The sequence below is a fragment of the Crotalus tigris genome, unplaced genomic scaffold (assembly GCF_016545835.1).
Source record: "Crotalus tigris isolate CLP2741 ecotype Arizona unplaced genomic scaffold, ASM1654583v1 scf7180000018670.1062102, whole genome shotgun sequence".
NCBI lineage: Eukaryota > Metazoa > Chordata > Lepidosauria > Squamata > Viperidae > Crotalus > Crotalus tigris.
The window spans coordinates 151,216-174,628 of record NW_024097136.1 but is presented as its reverse complement, the minus strand read 5'-3'; the positions used below and the strand labels follow the sequence as shown (position 1 = coordinate 174,628).

The window sequence follows — 23,413 nt, the reverse complement described above, 5'->3', positions numbered from 1 at the left end:
TGAGAGTAATGCATCAACTAGGTTGAATCTCAAAACAGAGAAGCTTTCTTAAAAAATCAGAAAAAAAATCAACTCTAGTAACAGGAATGATGAAAAGCACTAGTCACACTCATTTGTGTTTACACAGAATAGGCTGATAATGCTTTTCTGTGCTGTGGGGCATACCCTTCATAAAAATATTTGGGGTGGATAATCGTAATAGCCAGGGGTATGCTGCCAGCAATTGTCATAATTCTTTGCAGACAAAGTCACCCAAACTTTGACTTGTTTTGTATGCCAGTGTGGGTAGGTCATAGAAGGTAATACGGCAAACGTGAGCATTGCTAATCTTGGTAGTGGATTGGATCAAGCTGAAATTAAAATCCAGACAACACAGAAAGAAAAAATTAATTGAGGTATTGAGCTGAAACTTGTTATGGGTATAATTGCATTCCCAGAGAGAGAGAGCAATTTGCAGTTTGTGAGGGTCCCTTGTCTGCAGCAGACATTGGGATTTATTTGGTGACAGATGCAAGAAACAAATTTGCATAATTATGACTAGTTGACCAATTCTGATCCTTCCTGAAAAAATTAGTTCTAGGGAAAATTGTGCCCTGTTTATAGCATTGCAATGTGTATTAGATGGGTTTATTCTTAAAAAATATTTGAAATGTATTTTGCGATGAGATGATTATATTACTAATCAATGCAATCCACAGGAATCTTATGGAAAATTCCTTAAAAATTTGTCTTGCCGATTAATTGCTTAATAGGCACAATTTAAATGGTTTAAAGCCTATTATTTGTGAATTGCTCCTGCTGCTATGAACCTGCCTGGTTAATTAGATCACTGAGACCATTCTAAATATGCCCCAACTACCAGCACTTCAACATACAGGGTAAGTATTTTTCCAGGGAATAGACTGCATCATTCAAAGAATTTGGTTCCCATTCCCAATATTTAGGAAGATGGTAAAAATCTTCTTTTGTGAACCTTTTATTAGTGATTGTAATTATTAGTTTTAATTTTATTAATTTTGTTCAGTTTATAGTTTGCATTTTTAATTGTCTTGAATGATGAAGTAAACACAGAGGCAGGTTATACATTCAACAATAAAAAGTAAATCATTGACTACCTTCTTGAAAATGTTTCCACATCACTTTTAGTAACATGCCCATATTAATATTTATCACTAGATGTTTGTTTCAAATTCCAAGTGATGAAATGTGTCCAATATTAGAGTTTTATACATAAATGTTTATATACCAAGAACTGTGCAATGCACTTCTGTAAATGCTGCATCTTATTATGATATTATGCATAGTTTGTATTTATTTGGTTTTGGCTTATAATATGTGGAATTAGGTATCATTGCATGTTCAGTAAATTTTATTAATACAAATCATGGCTTAATATGAACTGTAAACATATCTTATAGTTTGGATTCAAAGGTAACTGCAACTTTTATCAATTGCCTAAAATTGATTTACCTGTAAAGCACAACATGAACAAATATTTATATCATATAATAGAGAATAAATTTCATTCTTGCACATTCTTAAGTTTTGATCTTTATTTAGCTAAAACTTACAGTGTTTCATTGAAACAGTGTAGCACTCTTTTCAATAACTGTATTTAAATTGTTGATCTAACAATACAGCATGTATCTCTTTATCTATATATACATGATATGTATGAAAAGTCATTGAAAACATCAATGCAAATTGTACATTGTAAAATTAGTTTTCTCACTTTCCAATAATGGCCCAGATTCCAGATAATTAGGAAACTAATTTTCTGAATAAAAAAAGGGGTATTTTTTGCTGTCAAATAGTAGCTCCTATTTTTCTCACATCACAAACTGCTCTGGAAGCTAAAGGAATTTCATATTAGTTTGCAGTATAGAATGGGTTGTACAGTTCAAAGGAAAATATAGAATTGAACTAATACATTTTGGGTATACTTTTAGATTTTTTAAAAAATATTTGCCCTTGTATAGCAAATGCAAAAATAATTGATCACTGGCATACAATTTCTCCAGAGATTTGCCTGTGACCATTTCTTGGATATACAACATGAAGGAATTATGGATTTAATGTGCTAATTATTAACATAAACTTATATACATAATCAAACCTTACCTTATATACAATATACTTACAGTATATATATACATATATATATATATATATACACACATATATATATATATATATACACACACACATACATATACATACACACACACACACATATATATACACATACATACGTACACATACACAAACATAGAGTATAGTAATTTATATACAGAGGTTACCCATAAATATTGAAAAATAGGTTTTAACTTCAACAAGTTACTATTCCATAAATAACATGTTACATAATGTGAGTAAAATAACATGGAAGACAATAATTTTAAAATGAGGTGACAAATAGTGGTTAAATGCTGAAACTACTAGCTCCTGTGAAGTTTATGCACCACATATTTGTATATTAGCAAAGAAGATATCTTAGTGGTACTCAGGAGTAGTTAGAGAAATTTGATCTTGCAAATGAAAGAAAACTGTGCAATCCATAATTTGAACTGCCCAGATATTGCTGATTCAGCAATAATTCAGTATCATTTTTGCAGATGCATAAGTGTATTTTCCCCACTTTTGTCACTTTTCTGGCTTTTAGATGAACAATTAGGGTATAACAATTTTTTTTATTGTTGGAAAAGAATGATTTTTGATCTTTAACTCCCTAGATTGGTTAAAGACACTGGGCAACACTAGTTGCTGAAAGAAAAGAAAATTGTTTTAAATTATTCGATATACTTTCTGGAGTATTTAAGCTCTTGCACAAAATACCATAGACTAGTACAAAATATAAGAAAATATTATGTTATTTATATCTGCTACATAAGTATGTTGTATCCACCCAGTAATGCCAATGGTAGTTCTGAGATATAAACATTCAACAATGAGATCTTATATTACAGTAGCCAAATGCTTACAAAATTATCTTTGAAATTCTAAAATGTTTTTTTAGACAATCTAGATCAGGGGTGTCAAACTGCCAGCCCACGGGCCGGTTGCATCATCTGGAGGCGCATCCACTGCAGCTCCAGCAATGCGAAAAAAATCGTGATCTGTTGCAACACATCACGTGACACAGTGAGTTTGATACCTGTGATCTAGATAAAAAAGTAAGTTTTATGTTTTTAACAGTACTAGTATTGGTTACTAATATTTTAGGAATAAAAGAGATCATCACAACTATTATTCAAGTACAGATTATATTGTTCTACCTAGAACCATGGCTTGAATTCTAGCCTTTCTAGGACAATAAGGGGAAAAATTAAAAGCACCCTAATGAAACATTATTAGGCTAAGAATCAGAATGCAATGGGAAATATTTGCTGTATATATTTTTTAAAATGAACCTACACTTAAAAAAATGTTCCGGTTAATTACATGCCTTTTTTGTTATGCCAGATGAAAATAATCCTCTGAACGTTACCTAGTTAAATTCTGTCTTTTTAGATTCTGGCAGAAAATCTGTTCAGCAATTTTTGTGAAATGAAAAAAGTGTCCTAAATTTCTTTACATCTTGGGGTTGAAATAGTATAATTAATATGTGTAGTAGCCAAACTGGAATATGCTTTCTCTGGCAAATGCAGCATTTGCAACACAGATTTATTACTGCAAAGCATAATCGAGAAGATTTTATCCTCTATCCCACATGGAAATTCATTAAATATCTCTTTAAATTAATAATAGAAATGGGAAGTATGTATGAATTCCCTGTATCAACATTCAGCTCTTCTTGAGTTTCTGGGCAAAATGATGAATGGGAGACAGATAGGAGTGAGGTATGTATACCAAGTTCATATGTTCTTTGAATGTTGTTGTCCAGTCAGGGCAGGATCATGTTCTGGATATCCACTGTACATGACCTATGGTTGTTACCCCACTGTTCCAATAATACTGAAATCCATTCATTTAGTAACAAGTGTGTATGTGCGTGTGTACACACACACACACACACACACGACAGTTTAGAAAACTGCATTAAGAAATCCAGTTATTTTATGAAAAGAATTTTGTCACATGCACCAAATTCTGGTGCAATTATGTAACATAATATAAAATATTAATAATGAAAACATGCATCTGAAAAGTATACTTTTCCTCCAGTAAACTATAGCATGACCTCAATATTTTTGTTTTAAATACTAAAAAGCCAGATTATTTTGCTAGGAACATCACATTATCTAACAATTTATTGTGCTTTGGTGAGACCAAATTAAAAAAAAAGAATAAAAAGTTTTTATCTTCTTAATTGCACTACTGAGTACCTCAATATACTATACAAATCTTTGTTTGGTTTTAGTGTTAGAATAACTAAAATTACAAATGGAATTTAATTTTAGTTCTATTCTTTCAAGATAGTCAATTAAACATTAGTTATAACAGATTTAAAAAATAAGCTTATTGAGGTGAAAAATATAATTTTAAGAACATGTCTCTGTAGACAGGCAAACATTTTGAACTGAGGATACTGATTAAACAGCCTACTGATTTTTTTCTTACCCTTATTTGAATCTTTAACTTATAAAATGTTTTCTTAAAAGTCAAAATAGTGCTTTTGAGTCCATAGTTATTTGGTATAAAAATAACTGTTTTTTCCCTTCCTTTTAATGGCTAGCTTACAACTTGCTGTAAACTAATTTACTTCTCACACCAATTGTTTCCATTAGGCACATTCAAGTAAATAAAGAATCCAAGTAACAATGTCCAAAGCCCAACATGGCTTGATAAATTTTTACAGAGAGAGCCGTCCATTCCCTGGAATGGAATAAAAAAAAAAAGTCACTTCACTCAGCCAAAGATTCAGCTGACTTGATATTAGTATCTATTCTTGTGCAGAATAGTTTCTTTTGTTTTTCTTTCTTTAAAATCCATCTGTTCTATCATTAGAAGTACTAGCATCAAAGGAAGCAGAGCTGCAAACATAGGCAGAAGGTTTTTCCTCCCAGAAGATGGCAGAATGAAGACGAATGAATAAAGCAGGTAGGTTAATTGTTGATCCAATCCATAACAATTAAGGTCATACTTCCAATCATCACAATTGTGCCACTTAGCAGGAACAGGAGAGCCTAAATAAGTAACATATGAAAATACTGAATTTATTTTGTCAGAAACAAGGGCATGAAAGAAACAGTCTATTATACATAAATTTTGGGGGGCAATTTTCAGACTTGCATCATTGAACACATTCTGCCTTCATTTTTTGGGAAGGCTAAGAAAATTCAGACAAATATGCTAGACTTTTATATATGGGTGTTTATGTTACGCCACTTAATTTCCAAAATGATTTTTAGTGGCCTACAGGAATGCAAAAGTAAAATAAAAGAAATAATGAACATTTAAAGAAAAAAGAGGGGGATGAGTTAATGAAAAGGTCTAAGCACAGTTAATGCAGACATTCATGGCAATTAAGTAAGCTTTATAGTCAAACACTGTGCAAGAATGAAGTTAATAATTATATGGATATCAAGAAACATTCCCTTTTATTGGTAAACACAATGATAAGTACCTACCCCAATTTTTTGCACGGATTGCATGGATTCTTTTTTCACAAGCTTAATGTAGAAAGCTGATGGAAGTATAAAGATTAGCATGGCAGCAGCGGAGGCACCTGAATGAACCATAAAGTTTAATTAGACCACTTATTTTTTATTACACTATATAGACATTTTTAGAACAATAGGTATTTCGAACAAGTAACAAACAATCCTCACCAATGAATCCAAATATGTCTCGAATTGTGGGAACAAAAATGACGAGAACGTTGGTGCATACCAAAATAGCTCCTGTAATAATACAATGACGAACCCAACTAAATTCTTTGCCTGCACACAGCAATTGTGTGATGGAACTACGAATCTGTAAAATAAACATTAATTGAATTACTTAATGTTATTAAAGTCACATTAAAATTTATCCCCTCCCAAAAATGTTTTAAATATTTAAATAAATTTTAAATATTCTTTTAGAATATAGAATTTATATTGCCTTTTAACTATTCTAATTATACAATGATGAAAAAAGGAAAGCAAACTGAACACAGAGACATGACAGATTTAAAAAATGAAACTGATAATTGGAAATAAATGCAAGCTCCATAAATACTTGATTTCCAAATTTCAACATAAATTAACACTACACTCTCTTCATTAAATAAAGTTACTCACTGGAAAAATCACAACTGGAACGGTAAGAATGACTGCCATCAGGACTGCTAAGCGCACAATCAGAAGGAGATTATCAGTCTGAAACACTGTTGAATAAGTATGAAGCAATTCGGCTTCCACCTTTCCTGGAAAGGGACATGCAGAATATTTATTAACTTTAATATTCACATAATATAATAAACAAGATTCCTGTGCATATTTTTAAAAAGTTTATAATTGATTTGCAAATGGAATTGTGTGAGTATACAGCATTGTAATATAGAATGCATTGCAATGTGGTAGCTACAGTCAGCTTTTAAAGTTAAAGAGCGTTCTGAGTGGCAGAATTCCAGAAGCTTTTATTTCAATCTAATACTTGACCGCTTGTCAGTGTCCCCATCTAATACCATTATTGTATTTCTATTGTTATTGCACATCACATTGTGTATTGCTAAAGCTACAAAGCTTGTAAAACTAAAGCTACAAGCAGTGATATACCCTTCAATAAACAAGGAGCGATTAAATTATACAGCTGTTACCTGAATGAAAATTACTGACAATCTATGATATGATTCAAACTTCCTAACTCTTCCTCCTTGTAACAGTTTTGAGTAGAATGGAATGTCAACTGACATAGAACCAGGAAGTGAGTCTCCAACCTGCAGCCAGCCAGTGGGTAGTGGACTTTCTTTGTCTTCCTTCCACAGATGTCAATCAGGCAGAACATAAGTGCAATTCAGTATAACATTAACAAAAAATTCACAAAAATTGATTGGTCCTAACCTCCCTGACAGCCATTTTTAATTTGTGTGTAACCATAACATGGTCTCAAAATGACTGATGGGTTTGCTGTTCTTAAAAATTGAAGAGCCTTTCTCATGAAAGCTCTACAGGAAATATTTTTTATCAGTCTACTAGGTCTTGCTTCTTATTAATAATGGAGCTCAGAAGTCCATAGACCCAATTAATTCAAAAATGAATGACCAATTCTTATTTGTGGAACTTATTTTTCTGCAGAAGGAAGGAAGCTTGTATAAGCTATTGCTTTAAGTTGAGATTGCCTTCTTAATTAGAACATACAAATGCTACAATGGAGCATGTTTACATAAAGACAAAACAGTGTGAGCTTGCTTTACACTGGCTGACTTGTTCACACCTCAAAGATATATCAAAATTAATATGCAAAACTTAAATAGAAGAGTTACTTTTTTACCATAAAATGTCAAGTATCCAAAGAGAGCAGCCAAGAGGTACATGAGGAACATAGCAAAAAATGAAACATTGGATACTTTCATCATTCTTCTGCGGGTTCGGCTATTATAAAGAAACAAATAAATTGCTATGAATATTTATGAAATACATCATTCCATATTTATATACACTTCTTTAAAAACACAAAACATGTTAATGCGCATGACATACCCTTTCAGTTCTTCATAAATAGGGAGAATAGCAGGATGACAGACAAAAGAAAATGTCAGGATTGGTACAGCATAGACAGTCTGGAAAACATAAAAATGGGTGTATGACTATTTCTATATTAACTTAAAAGATACTCAGGCAGTTTCTTGAAAAACTAAAGCTATAATTCTAAATAGCATATTTTGCATTTTTTTCATTCATATTCCTCTGTTTCTATGAACAATTCAAACTATTATCTATAATTGCCCTTCCTATTTATAAACTTTCCCATGTGAAATAAATTAGGTGGAAGAAAAGTAAATAGCCTGAAGGCAATTGGAACTTCTAATCCTACTCAAATATATTAAATACTAGAAAAGTATTTGTTAGTACACAGTTGTGCACAGTTGTTTACAATCCACTTTTATTTAAGTCACCAAGCAGATTATCAATCACTCTATTCAATTTTTTAAAACATATAATTGTAGAGATGGTACTGCATTTTTTGCACAGCATGCAATTATTTAGCAATGAGGTAGAATTTTAAAGGTTTTACTAAATGACTATGAAAGTGCTCTTGTTGGTTTTTATTCAAAAGTATTGGCTAATAAAATATATTGTTTATGTAACATTTTTCCATATTTGCAAACTAATTCCAAAGAGTTTAATAATGAGTGATATATGGAATTGGTAGATAAGGAAAACTCCAGCTGTATGAAGTGATACCTGGTTATACCATAGTTTAGTTTATTCTTTAAATATTCTGTCTGGTCAAACCACTGGGTAAAGATGCAATTGTTCCCTCACCCATAGTTATTTTCCATTTAATTCAAGGATAATAAACAAGATACTGATTTCAGTATTGCTATAACAGTTTTTATGAGGTGACAAGGAAGTTTCAGGACTAGTTAGACTTTGCAGAAGTCACAATCATGCTTACTTAGTTTAATTATTACCTTTGAGTTGAAGATAAAATATTTTGGTACACAGGAATCATAGGTTGCATTAACATTTGTTTCATTTGCAAACACCGGTTGCTCCATGGTAATGTTCAGAGTTGCATTAATTAGATCATGTTCCACTCCACAAGGAATTTGAAATTTCTTGCAAATGACCTAACAAAGGATGATCACAGCTGATTTCACATGATAAATTTATTTCCATTCTAATTATAATTATAAGATATGATTACAAGTTTCTGTGAAAGTATTTGAATTACTATTTAAATATTTTAAAATATAGATAAATAAACAATACCTACCACAATAAGGAAGAAGGCCATGCACAATAAGGAAAATCCACTGGTGTAGCCTAGATAACCTGCAATGATAAAGGAATGTTTTAATTTAAAGCATGCAGTACATGTGAAAAATAACATGTTCAACATTTTGAACTGTTATGCCGTCTTGTTCAATAGACATTAGTAGGAATTATTGTCAGAAATATTTAATTTAATATCAACTTACAAGTTACCCAGTGCACTTTTAATCAAGTGTTCAGATTTTCTTTTCCAATATATAATTAGTTCAAATGATTCCAAATGGCAAATAGTCTAATTTAGCAAGTTAACTATTGGCATATATCCACTATGAATATACTGTAGCCCATTTAAGTTCAGACAATATATTTGAAGTTAAGCCAATATAAAATTGGAATACTTAATGTGATGCAAATAGTGCTACACTTTCCTTTCAGAGCAGTCATCATGTTTAATTCATGCATTGTTTTAAATTAACATAGCTCAACCAGAGGGTTTCATGAATTTGATCCTGAATTTACATCTGCATACACGGAATAAAGAAAAAGAAAAACTGGCTCGACTATTAGGGATTTATCTTACTGACTGCAAGTAAGTTAACCATTGTTTTTCTTCTTTATTCCACATTAATGTCAACATTAACAACCACTTACCTAAATTTTTCAACAGTGACAAAGGAAGAATGAGCACCAAGGATACTAATATAACCAAATAATCGCCATTAGTATACCAATACCATTCTCTAGAAGAAAAAGAAGAATGTACATGCTGAAATCTGACTGACAATTTAAAAATCACTAAAGGCTACTTTGTCTCCGCAAGTGAAAGTACCTGGCCAACCTAGACTGATTTTGAAAATGTATTACTTAGTACTTGAATGGGAAACTTCTAAGGAGCTCAAGGGCTCTAACCTAGATCAGGAAGTTAAAAAGACTTGTCAGAAGGAAATGTTTTAACCTCTTCCTTACTGCTGCCAATAAATCTATAGGTACATATTGACAGAACAACAGAAACTGAACGTCAAGTGGAGATTTTATATTTTGAGGATTGCTTGGGATTATAATGCAGAATAGACAATGATATCATTCTGGAGTCCCTTCTTCATATGGATTTCAATATCTAACTATTTGTATTTATTTATTTATATCCCACCTTTAGTATTTTTAAATAGTAAATGACAAACAACATGACAAACATATCAAACACACCTCCCTCTTCTTATTTTCTCCACAACAACAATCTTGCGAGATGGGTTGGGCTGAGAGAGAGTGACTTGGCCCAGAGTTATAAAGCTGCTTTCCTGGCTAAGACAGGACTTGATCTCCCACTTTCTAACCTGGTGCCTTAATCGCTAGACCAAGACTATGGAAATGTACTTTTCATAACCTCATTTGCAAGGAATTTTGCTTTGCTGAGTCATAGTAATTATAGTCCATTAATTTAATTAAGTTCCACAGAAGTCAGTGTTTCAGGTAGATTCCATTCTCTTCAAAAGGATTTATAATGAGACGATTGTGCTATTGATGGGATGTTGATCCAAATATTCCTGCCCCAAAGCAGCATAATAAACATCTATTTTAAACTTGCCTTCCATTCAGTATTATGCGCCAATATAACGCCTCCATTTATGTACATACAGACATAGCAAAGGAACTATTATACTCTTGCTTGCTCCTTATGTGAATCTCAACCAACTTGAAGAATCACCTACTGTAACTATTAATCTTCTAAACCCAGTAAACTTAGTACCAAAACCTATGCATCTATATCTAATTATAAAATGTAACATTTTAAACATTTAATATTTTAAATAACTCCAACAGTAATATTTTAGACTATATATACAGTTGTATTGTACAAATAAGAAGCATTCATCAGTATGGAAATACATTTATTAAAATATTTTAATTTTTAATGTTGCATTTTACAGAATTTCATTTTCTGTTAGGTCCTTAGGCTGGTACAATGCATTCAAAAGATCTTAGTCTCAGATATGTCAAGGTAAGGAAGAGAAACAAACTTGCCCCAATGTAGCATGAACCACTGTTGGTTGGCAACCCAATGCTAGATGGATCATTCCTTTGGTATCCTGCTTTCTCTCTTATCATTTCTAAAACAAATTTGTTTACCAGTTTACTTGGAATTACTGTATTAACAAACTTCATGGATTTTTGTAACTCTTTTCTGAGAAAAAAAGACAGATCTTTCAAACAGATCTCTCTAGAACAGTGGTTCTCAACCTGTGGGTCGGGACCCCATTTGGGGTCGAACGACCATTTCACGGAGGTCGCCAAACAAGGCTGTCCGCCATTTTCCCCCCCTTTTCTTTGGCCACACCTCTGGCACCTGGTGATGTATAAGTGGTTGGGGGTCACCACAACATGGGGAACTGTATTATGGGGTCGCGGCATTAGAAAGGTTGAGAACCACTGCTCTAGAAGCAGGAAAGCATAACTGGAATTTACTACTTTACTTACCTTTGTTTAAGAAGCTAAACTTAACCTGTTTCAACAGAAATCCTCAAATATCAATGTCCCTTTATATGTTCCCATGAAAACAATTTCTACCGAGCAGTTCTAGGACTTACCCCGAATGCTCTCCAATGTTCAAAAACGCTTTGATGACCAATGGTAACTCATATTTCACGATGTAGAGGTAGCTTGACATAGCTGCAAGTGAATAATATTGTAAATAATTACAATAAGATATAAAAATAATAAAATACAGTTCCTAATGATATTATTGAATTTGTTAATGAAAGCATATTTTGTAAAAAAATAGTTTTGGGAATAAGAAGGGTTTCTGCTTTTAGGGTGTCTGAGAAGGATCTTACCTCCAATGTTTTGCATTGTAATTGATCCAGATGCTGCAAGTTTTCCAGGCATGCCAAATGCTTTCATTCCCAATTGTTCATATAATAAAGATCCTTTAGGAACAGAGATTTTGAAGAATGCAATTTAGAAAACAAAAAGGGGAGAGTCGAATCTATGATTGACAAATAGTTACTGTCATTACCTCCTTCGTTGGAAGTCTTCAAAAGAAGGTGAACGGAATACAGAGAAAATATTGACACGAAGACTAAGAGAACTCTAAAAAGGAAATACAAATGCAATGTTTTGTTTTGAAATTGAATATATAAATAAAAAATATCAAGGGCATATAAATGTATATACATATTTCTCCCAGTGAGTTAAATTAGAACTATCTGAACACACTTAAATTCTTTATTGGCTACAATGACTTTGAAAGATGAATAAATTTAATAGGGTCACATTATTCCCAAAGTAAATAATGAAATTAAATATAAATTTAAATGCAGTGAATATATTAGGAACATTTACTGTGCTCAGAGGGCAAGGAACAGTCTAAGAAGGATTAAAAAGAGCCCAACTGCCACTTTTAAAAACATAAATCTAGCAAAATCATTTCTAGATCAGGGGATCTACTCATTGTCATCCATGCCTTGGTAATCTCTGTTAGATTACTGCAATCCACTCTATGTCGGGCTGCTCCTGAAGACTTCAGCAGATGTCAAATGTAATGGTGCAAGTCGTTAGGTTTGTTTCTGGTAGAACACATGTCACACTTCCATTTTGTGAGTGCATTGTTTACCAGTGTGTTTCTGGGTCCAATGCAAGGTGCTGGTGTTGACCTTTAAAGCCCTTCATGGCATGGCATTGAGTTGTTTGGGGGAACCACCTCTTTCCAATTTTATGTTCCCATCTACCATGCAAAGAAGGCATATTATGGGTTCGGTTAACTATGAAGTTACATTTTGCAGGCCCTCAGCAGTGAGTCTTTTCTGCCATGGAGCTCCTCGTACTGTGGAATCTTCTACCCCAAGGCAAGATTTGCCTCATCACTTTTTTTAAAAAAAATAGTTGTTGCTTTACAATATATTTTAGAGAAATTAATTTCCAACAGAAAACAATTTAAGAAAAAAACCCCATAGCTTTGGGTTACCTTTTTATATCTGTCTGCAAGCCTCACTGAACTCATTGTTTATTCTAATATACTGATACTGATACAAAATGTATTGACAACTTCTGTGTCTCTGTCTCTCTGTGTGTATTTCCTCTGACTTAAATGGGCTTTTTGTCAAACCCTGCCCTTCAGAGAATCTCACTAGCATGCATTATGATGATTACATTATAACCACTGCAAAACATTTTTTGGAGCATGAAATGGCACAGCAAAGTACAATTATTGTATCTGTCTTTTTTTTTTTCTTAAACAAAACTGCATGACACTTTTTTGCTTAGGATTTTTTCATGTTCTAGCAAGAACTATTTTAAAATAATTTGCAAAATAAAAATAAATGCCATACACTAAAATGAATTTGAGGGACCAAAGCTGTTTGCACATAACAGTATAGTAGACAGGTTATTTAAAATTCAGTGGACTCTGTTCCCAAGTAAATATTTCTAGGATCACTGCCTTCAAGAGCTTGATTGTTCCTCATTGCCAATATGGATTAGTGAAAGACAGAATTGAAATTCCAGCTGCTCTTGGATTTTATATTAATTTCTAATGATGCTAGAAGGTTGTTTTGCTGTCACAGAAATCCCTAGAGGCATAATCTGCTTTTTTAATCCTGCAGTTAACATTAAAATAATAAAAGTTATTTCCATATTTCTTTGTTTTCTATTAATAACCAACATATGCATGCCACTATATATTTGCCTTTCTGAATATGCAGTTTTTTTAACTTTTCAGACTTAAATAGCCTTCTAATGGAAATATGTCTATATGTATCTCCTTGCTTTTCATACCAATAACTATATAGCTAAATTCTACTCAGGATCTGTTTCTCTCTGTAATCTGATACATTCCTTTTTCTTATTTAAAGCTGGACCAAATAGCAAACTCTACAGCATATTTTTTATGAGAAATTGTCAAGGAAAAACTGACAAATGCTTTATGATGCTATAGGCAAAATGCAGGATGGCAAATCTAGTTAATTTATTTCCCATTTTTATAAATAACTCAAGGTGATGAACATACCCAATTTTCCTCCCTCCTGCTATTTTCCCAAAACAACACCCCTGTTGTTGGGCTGCGAGAATGATTGGCCAAAGTCAACAGCCAGTTTAGTTGTAGAACATTATAATCCAAAAATTAAAATGGATAAATTGAAGCATTTTCTCCACTATTAGAGAAAACAATGCAGCAATATTTAGATTAATGTAAAAATCATTTTTGAGGAAAAACACAGCATTCAAACAAAAGAAAAGGCAACTTAACCAATTGTAACTAAAACAATAAAAGTGAGTGCAATTTCATTTTATAGTGTATAAATTCAAAAATTTCAGAATGTATATCAGCCATTCAAACCTAAATGTTTAAAATCCTACTGGCTCCAATATGAGAAATGTAAACATAAACATGAGCTGTATTCTTCAACTGAAATTACTGGGTATTAAATTATTAGTTTGAGCTGAATTTCTTTTTCTGTTCAAAGTAACTTGTAGTCTAATCACATAAATTTGCCACTCAAATATTTTTCTGTGAGTTCAATGTATTTCTAGATAAATGTTCACTGCTTCTTGCCTCTAGCAATGTCAATGGGATTAAAATGGCTTGTGTTCAGATGCTTTAGCAGAATTACATTTTAGACTTGAAGCAAGCACCAACAAATATTTTCCTAAAACAATAACATAATATGATTTTATTGCATTCTAATACTTACACAAAGAGAGCAATTCCTGTGTTTGCCATGGCATAAGAAAGTCCAAGAATGCCACTGCCCACAATAGCATTGCTCAGGTTAAATACTGACATTCCAAAGGAAGTTGTACCTGGATGCTGTAAATAATAATGATGGTGAAAGTTCACAATTTGTTCTTACTTGCAAGAGGTTTTGTAATAAAATTATTTTTCTTTTTAAAAACACTATTGGTATGTGCTTACATATTCAGTTTCATATTTTTTCTTCCCTTGGTTGGATTCAAGTAAAAAATTTTGGTTTTCTGGATCCATATCCACGTAATGGCTGTGAAAGGAAGGGAAAAAGGAACTTTAAATACTATTGTAAAAGTCCACTTATTTTTAACTGAGTTAAAATCTGAATAAATGTGAATAATGTGCAACATTTTCTTCTTTTTCCTGGCTTGTGATATGGTCATTTTAAAAGATTTTCCTTTAGTGGAGGAATTCCAAAAACAGAAATCCATCCATCCATCCATCCATCCCCAGTTCAGGGGAATTGGGGCAGGTATTTGATGAGGCTGTTGTACTGTGGTTCAAAGTAAGGCAGAGAAATCTCCCTGACCTCTTCATCGCAGCTGATTTGGTGGGGTAGTGATAGCTGAAGTCGTTGCTGTTAGAGCTATAGCTGCTGCTGTCCTCCTCTCGGGTGCTATTCGGCTTGCCCATTTCAGCTTTGGTCATACTGGGATCCAGGATGTTTTCTTAGGGAACGAGTCAATCAGGCCAAAGACTTATTTGGGTTGGGAGGGGCCGCGTGGGGTCCTCGTGATCTTTTGTCCTTGGCGGCCGCGGGTCCTACCTCGTCTGCGAAGGTAAAGGGAAAACGTCAATACTGCAGTAGTCTCCCGAAGCAGGTCACGTGAGACCCTGCCTGGAAGCTGCTGCTCAGCGCGGCTGATTCAGCCAGGCGGGTGGAAAAGTACCAGCAGAGAAGGGCGGGATAAGCGAAGAGGGGCGAGGGAAGGAAAAGTACTGGGAGGAGAACAAAGATATCTCCAGCTAGAACACTGGGAGCACATATTGTCTGAAAAGAGGGGGTAGTTGGGGGGGGGGGAACAAAAGACCTACGGTAGGAAGCCAGGGCGCCAAGGCAAAAGAAGGCTTCTTTGCCCAGCCAAGCAGATAAGCAAAGAGCCTTCGCTAGTCTTCTTCGCTTTCATCCATCCAGAGACTGAGAAACACAATACATCCGCCGAAGGTAGATTAACTTGTTAAGATCAGAGAAGCTTAAAAATACACATACACCCACATTCGCGACATGATCGCGTAATCAGATTTGGAAGCGAACGAACTCCACCCATCCGTCCTCTTTTTGCCCGGAACTTTACATGGTGCAATCTAAGTAACCGATTGTCACGGTCCCTTTCTAACATTAACTGATTGCCGCCCGAAGCATTTCTTGGACTTTCCGGACCGTTTCCAGCTATTTATTTCCCCTCCTCGCTTCTTCCCGGGAATCCTACTTCGGAAAATGTGAACAACAATGCAAATCAGTCACAAGACTGCATCACCAGCGACGTCTTTTGTGGGGAGGGTTTGGAAAAGAGATGGCGAAGGGGGGGGGACCCTGGACGCCCTGCTGTGATACAGTAGCGCTAGCAGCGGCTGACGGATTCCCCCTCCCCCCATATTCCCTCCCTATCCCGCTCACATCTTAAGTCTCGCACATTCTTACATAAAAAAAAGCCAGTTCACAGTTAGTTATATCACTAGCAAACGCAGTTAACCCACTCAGCTAGCTGCAGATACCTTCTTCAAGCCTCTCCCCCAAATCTCAGAATATTTTACCTCAATTTACAAAGCTTAAAACTCGCCAAGTTCCGGAGCTTCTTTCTTCGGTCGATTTCTCTTTTTAAACGGAAGCAAAAAAATCCTTAAATACTGACAGTCCGAAAAATCTTTTTGTAATAAATTAAATTAAATATAATATTTTAAAAAACAGTGGTAATATGTCAAGCCGACCGAAAATAATAAGTTAGGTTCACTTCTGGTGAAATCAGACAAAGGCCCCCGCGCCCAGGAGAAAAGCGTTCAGGTGAACGACAGCAAGGAAAAGCAGTTCGCGGAACAGCACGCTCGGTTCTGGGGGACGCGCGCTGATGCCTCCGTTTTTGAGAGAAGCATGTGGCGACGTCAGAGCGAGCGAGCAATGGGAAGGGCGAGGATTCGCGTCGGCAGCGTGCAGAGGCTTTCCTGTGTGTACCAACATTGAGCTTCGTGGCTCCACCCCTCTTCTCCAAACACTCCGAAATGATTCTGCTACCCTGACGCTGCGACTTCCAGGAACCTCCCTGTCTCTGTTCAAGAAATTTCTCAGTAAGCTGGAAGAAAGCCGACCCTATCCCGGGTTTTATTCTGACACTATTCGAAGTGGCTCGGTGGAAGCCTTAAATCAGGGCTTTTCAACCTTTTCACCCATTGTACCACTTTTAGGATATGGCAATATCTGAGTACCACCAGTCGCCTAGTAAAGTGTTAAAAACTTAATGACAAAAAAAAAAGAAAGAAAGAAAGAAAGAAAGAAAGAAAGAAAGAAAAGAAAAAAATGATAAAGTACAGATAGTCCTTGACTTACAACAGTTTGCTTAGTGACTGTTTGAAGTTACAATAGCACTGAAAAAAGTGCCCCCCAAGCCATAGCCAAGCAAGACACCTGCTGGACTGCCCAGCGGCACTCTTCCTCCTGTCCGAGGTTTTCATTGTGAACATTTCTGTTGAGGATTGGCAGTGGGGGTGGGGTGGGGTGGGTGTTTGGTTTTTATTCCCTCCTCCCGTCTGCTGGGTGGTTGCAGCAGGTTTTGGTCACTTCACATGACCCTGGGACACTGACCGTCATAAATATGAATCAGTTGCCAAGCATCTGAATGTAAATCACAAGACCCTGGAGATGCTGCAACATTCCAGCTGATCGGTGCTTCTTCTGGGCTCAGCAGAAGCATCAGCACCGAGCTCCAGCTGGAGCCTGGCTCTGGTGCTTCCACTGAGCCCTGACAGCCCTGCAGCTTAGCCATCTTTCACTCAGGCTTGTGGAGTGCTGCCACCAGTTCAGTTCATTCCCCTCCCCCACTACCACTTTTCTAGGGTGCTCGCATACCACTTGCCAGGTGTCAATGTACCACAGGTGGTACCCATACCACTGGTTGAAAAGCCCTGCCTTAAATCATCTGGTGCTGAAAATAGGGAAGAGATTTGTTTGTTTATCTTAGCCAAGTCCCCCGTTTCAACGGGGTCACAACTAAGATCATGTAATTGCTTCAAAGAACCTGTGTGGCCCTGCCAAACTTAAAATTCTCACTGGTAATGACAGTGCAGGGAAGAGACAAGTTAAATAATACTTTAACTCGGAAAAATTCCAAGGAAATGATGTCATATAATATGCCTGCTAGAAAGTTATGCATGCTAAATTCTGGGAAGTTTTCTGAATATTGTATACACTCTTCAGCTGAGGTTGCTTAATGATAGAACAGCCAGATTGGTGTGGCGGTTACAGCATCAGGTTAAAAAAAAGAGACCTTGTCTTTCTTGGGCATGAAGCCAGCCAGGAGACTTTGGGCCAGTCACTCTCACTGAATCCTAGGAAGCAGGCAATGGCAAACCACTTCTGAAATCTTGCTAAGAAAACTGCAGGACTAGTCCGGGCATTTGTCAGAAGTCAACATTCTCAAAGACACTCTATAAATAATTAATTTATACATTAGGATAAAATCATTCTAGGGTTACCTCAATTGACAACATCCTGGTTAAGATTTTAGATCACACATCAACAGCAAGAAGAAAGGGAGATAATATTGATAAAATCTTGAATTCTGCAATTTGGTTGATGTAAAAAACTGACTAGAGAGTTAATGCAAAATGCAGTATTGTAACTGAAATCATAGAAAAACAATACCTTCATGTATGGGTAAGCCCTTATAAGGTGGAGAAGATTATTATATCAAAGAGTTGAGTTCTACTGTGGGAAGCCTACATCTAAAACAGTGGTTCTCAACCTTTTTAATGCCGCGACCCCCAACCGGTCGTAAGTCGAGGACTACTCAACCGGTCGTAAGTCGAGGACTACTCAACTGGTGCAGCACTGTTTTCAGAATGGGACTTTTGGCGGGCTCAGCAGGGCAGAGACAGCCTGGACAATTCCTATTGGCTTTTGAAAGCCAATAGAATTAGACTCTATTCAAGAGAGTCTATTCTATTGGCTTTCAAAAGCCAATAGAATAAAAGGGAGTAGCACAGCTAAGGAAAAGGGGAAAAAAATGGCTGACTGCGTTGTTTGGCGACCCCCGTGAAATGGTCGTTCGACCCCAAATGGGGTCACGACCCACAGGTTGAGAACCACTGATCTAAAATATTTTGTGTAACATTCAGCATTTCAATTATTTTCTCTAAAACTCTAGTCTCATTGTACCATCACATCCACTAACACTTTCTGTATGAGGCATTGGCAGATCACATTGCAGTAGGGAGGAACTTGGCATAGTGCTGTATTATTTTTATTAACCATGCAATTTTGAGTTCCACATAAACATGTGACAGTGTGTATATCACATGATAGAGTCACCATGTATAAGTTGGGCAGCCATATAAATTTAATAAAATAAATAGAAAATCACCAAAAGCAAATTAATATCATTTGCATAACTTATACTTTTAATACAAGTTTATTACTTAATTTTTTAAATACAACTTATTTAACAATCTTAAGTTTTGATTTATGAACACACTCTTAAAGTAATATTCAGTTTGAAATAGTTTTCAAAATATTGAAAACAAATCTATATATTACCCAAGACTCCAAATTTATCAAATCTCAAGTTAATGCTAATCCAGAGCAATTTAATTTTCTTATGAAAATGTATCTTGTTTTCTTGCACAGGAAAAGTAAAAATTTGTTTCAACTGATAGAACTGAGCTAAAGCAAAATCATTTTTCCTATGTGCTCTAATTATTTAAATGTTTAGTAATCATTTCTCAGAACAGATATATTAATAATAAAAATATAAAAATAAAATTCAATACCAGGTAAAGATGAATTGCATGGATTTTGGCATCTGAATGGTCTATATTCACTGTCAAGCAGTTTAACAGCATACTGCAAGAAGGTAAAACTAAAGATTGGCTAACAGCTGGCAAAACCTATTTGGCAAGAAAGATCCAACAAAAGGGGTAGCACCAGGTAATTACAATCTAATTACCTGCTTACCAAGAATTTTCAAATTACTACCTAGTTGAAAATAAGCTCTTTCCACCTGAGCAGAAAGGAAACTGTCCAAACAGTAGAGCAGCCCCTGATTGATAAGATGATTTTGGAAAACTGAAAGAAAAGAAAGATCAATTTGAATATAGCTTGGACTGATTACAAGAAGGCATTCATTTCCCTGCCACATGATTGTGTGGGAAGTCACCCCCCCCCGAGAAGGAAATATTTTGGGGAATATTATATTTCCCCAAAGGATCTTAGAGATAGAAAAGCAGGCCCAGTTTTTCTTTTCTTTTTTTTTTAATAAAAAGTTTTTATTTTCCATTTATTCAACATACAAAACACAATTTACAAGATAAGATAAATTCATAACCATTGGTGCCACTTGCCCATTCCCCCCAGGCTGCGTCCACCCTCTCTAGTACTTTCCCTACTTCCCTCCTCTTTCTCTCCTCCCCTCCTACTCTCTTCCCCTCCCCTTCTCCTCTTACCATCCTACTTCCTTCCTGCGACTTCCTCCCCTCTCATCCCTCAAACACAAGAACGCAGCATAGGGGAAATGCCCAAGCAGCACCTCTCTCATAAACTACCATATCTATATTATCCTTACCCACCCACTCACCCACCCACCCACCCTCGACCCTCCCCCCCCCTCACTTCCCAGAGCAGGATACAGGGTTATTAATAACAAAATTAACAATATACAATAAAAAAAAGAAAAAAAAGAAAAAAGAAAAAGAGAAAAAAATCAGACTTAACCCTTAACTCCCCTTAAATTACATCATCATCATCATACAACATTTACTATAAAATTTACTCATAAAATAAATGAAATTTTGTAGTCCCATACTTTTTCTGAATATAATCTATCCATCTTCTCCATACAATAATATATCTTTCTTGTGTATGATCCTTCAAATAAGCAGAAATTTTTGCCATTTCTGCAAAATTAGAAAATTTAAATATCAATTCTTCTAAAGTAGGCAACGAATCTTTCTTCCAATATGAGGCTACTAGTAACCTTGCTGCAGTTAATAAATTCAACATTAAAATAGTTTCTTTGTCATTTAAGTCCACAAAAATACCCAATAGGAATAATTGAGGAGTAAACTTTATCTTCCTTTTAAAAATCTTTTGAATGTTCCACCAAATCATAATCCAAAAAGCCTTTACCTTTTTACAATTCCACCAAACGTGAAAATATGTCGCATCCATATTACCACATCTCCAACATTTGGGTTGTAAATTAGAGTACGTACAAGATATTTTTTTAGGATCTAGATGCCATCTGTAAAACATTTTATAAAAATTTTCCCTCAAATTTTGAGCTTGTGTAAATTTAACATTTCTGATCCAAATTATTTCCCATAAGTCCAATGGGATCGGTTCCTGGATATTCTGAGCCCATTTAATCATACAGTCTTTGACCAATTCTGTTTCCGAATCTAATTCTATTAAAGCATTACAAATTCTTTTTATATGGGCCTGATTCTGATCTTTAATCTGAATAACCAATTTTTCATCTTCTAATGTTATTCCCTCTTTCTTATCTACAGTCCACCTATCCACTATTTGTAAATATTGAAACCATGACTGTAGAATATTTTCTTGCCTTAATACATCTAAGGATTTTAAATGCCAGTCCAAACCTGACCAAATTAATAATTCTTTATACGAAATTTTGTCAAAATTCATCCCCTTAGAAATTCCCTCGATTGCATGTCTAGGAATCCCCCAGATAGATATTTTGTAATTTAACCTATGATAATACTTTTTCCAAACTCGAAGTAAGGCATTCCTCAAAATGTGTGATTTGAAAGCCCGGTCCACTTTCTTATTAAAAATTAAATATGCATGCCCACCATACATTAAATCCCACCCTTCAAGAGAAAGAATATCCTTGTTTGTTAAATTAAGCCAATCACTTATCCAAGTTAAGGTGGCTGCATCATAATATAATTTCAAATTAGGTGCTTTAAGTCCTCCTCTTTCTCGGGCATCTTGCAAAATCTTAAACTTAACCCTTGGTTTTTTCCCAGCCCAAATGAATTTATTGATACCCTTCTGCCATTCCTCCAAATTTACATCTTTTTTAAAAATAGGTATCATCTGAAACAAAAAAAGAAACTTTGGTAGAACATTCATTTTTACAGCTGAAATTCTCCCCAACAGTGACAATTGCAATTTTTTCCAGTCATTTAAGTCCTTTTGTACTTTTGCCCATAATACTTCATAGTTATTCTTATACAATTTTCCATTTGAAGCAGTTAAATATACACCCAAATATTTAACCTTTTTCACCATCTGAAAACCTGTAGCTTTAACTAAACTTTCCTTATCATTAACTGACATATTCTTAGATAATATCTTGGTCTTATGATTATTGACTTTAAAACCAGAAACTTTCCCATACTATGTTATAAGTTCTAATAGACAATCAACCGCTCGAGTCGGTTGTTCCAAAATTAAAACCAAATCGTCCACAAAAGCCCGTAATTTATACTCATTCTTTCTTATCTTTATACCCTTGAGTACCGTTGATTCTCGAATCTGGATCAACAAAATATCCAATGTTAAAACAAATAACAATGGAGATAATGGACATCCTTGTCTTGTTCCTTTTTCAATATTAAAAGTCTCAGTCAGTCCCCCATGAACAACAATTTGAGCTTTAAGCGCATGTAAAAACTTATCCCCAAAATTCATTTTCTCTACCAATGAGAATAAAAATTGCCAATCTAATTGATCAAAAGCTTTTTCAGCATCCAAAAATATAAAAGTTCTTATCCAGATACTCAATTAAATTAATAATTTGTCTTACATTATATTTCATATATCGCCCTGTAATAAATCCTGATTGATCACTGTGAATCAAATCCTTCATAACCTGCATTAATCTATTTGCCAAAATTTTAGTGAAAATCTTATATTCTACATTTAACAAAGATATTGGCCTGTAATTCTTAGGCTCTGTAAGATCTTGGTCCACCTTCGGAATCAATGATATAAACGCTCTTCTCCAAGAAGGGGGGACTTGTGCTCCCGACAAAATACTATTAAAGAGCTCCTTTAATGGCTCCATCATTTCTTCAGATAAGATTTTATAATACGTTGACATCAATCCGTCTGTTCCTGGAGACTTCCCCACCTTTAACTGCTTAATAGCTAAACCAATTTCCTCCACAGTAATTAAACAATTCATCCCATTTTGCTGTTCCTCAGAAAGTTTAGGAAAATGTGCTGATTGTAAATATTTATCTATATCCATTCCCTTTATATTATCACTTGAGTATAATTTTGTATAAAAATCTAAAAAACTCTTTTTAATCAAATTTTGCTGAAAAACCTCAGTACCTTTATATTTTACTTTCTCTATAATCCTAGCCTTCTGTTTCTTTCGTAACTGATAAGCCAACCACCTCCCAGGCTTATTTGCATTACAAAAAGTATTATGTCTCATATAACGCAGATTGGTAGCCACCTGATCTGCCATCAACATATTAAATTGTTCCCTAAGCATTTTTATAGAAACCTTTAAGTTATTATCAGTTGGATTAAGAACAAGCGCTTCTTCTTTTAGTTTAATCTCATCTTCTATTTCTCTACATCTTTGTAACCTTTTGTCCCTAGAAATTTTATTTAAATGAA

At 34.7% G+C, this 23,413-nt stretch overlaps 1 protein-coding gene across 1 annotated transcript; it reads right to left on the bottom strand.

The window, feature by feature from the left end:
- Nucleotides 1-1,351: 1,351 nt before the first annotated feature.
- Nucleotides 1,352-16,781, bottom strand: SLC38A2 (solute carrier family 38 member 2). The gene is made up of 16 exons (XM_039355307.1): nt 16,360-16,781; nt 15,134-15,375; nt 14,773-14,854; nt 14,552-14,667; nt 11,878-11,951; nt 11,696-11,788; nt 11,450-11,531; nt 9,516-9,604; nt 8,866-8,924; nt 8,561-8,719; nt 7,626-7,705; nt 7,417-7,517; nt 6,225-6,349; nt 5,772-5,916; nt 5,571-5,668; nt 1,352-5,126 (listed from the first exon to the last, which is right to left on the bottom strand). Exons 2-16 carry the CDS (start codon nt 15,250-15,252, stop codon nt 5,046-5,048), a joined length of 1,503 nt encoding a protein of 500 aa, XP_039211241.1. The 5' UTR covers nt 15,253-15,375; nt 16,360-16,781; the 3' UTR covers nt 1,352-5,045.
- Between the last annotated feature and the right edge of the window lie 6,632 nt (nt 16,782-23,413).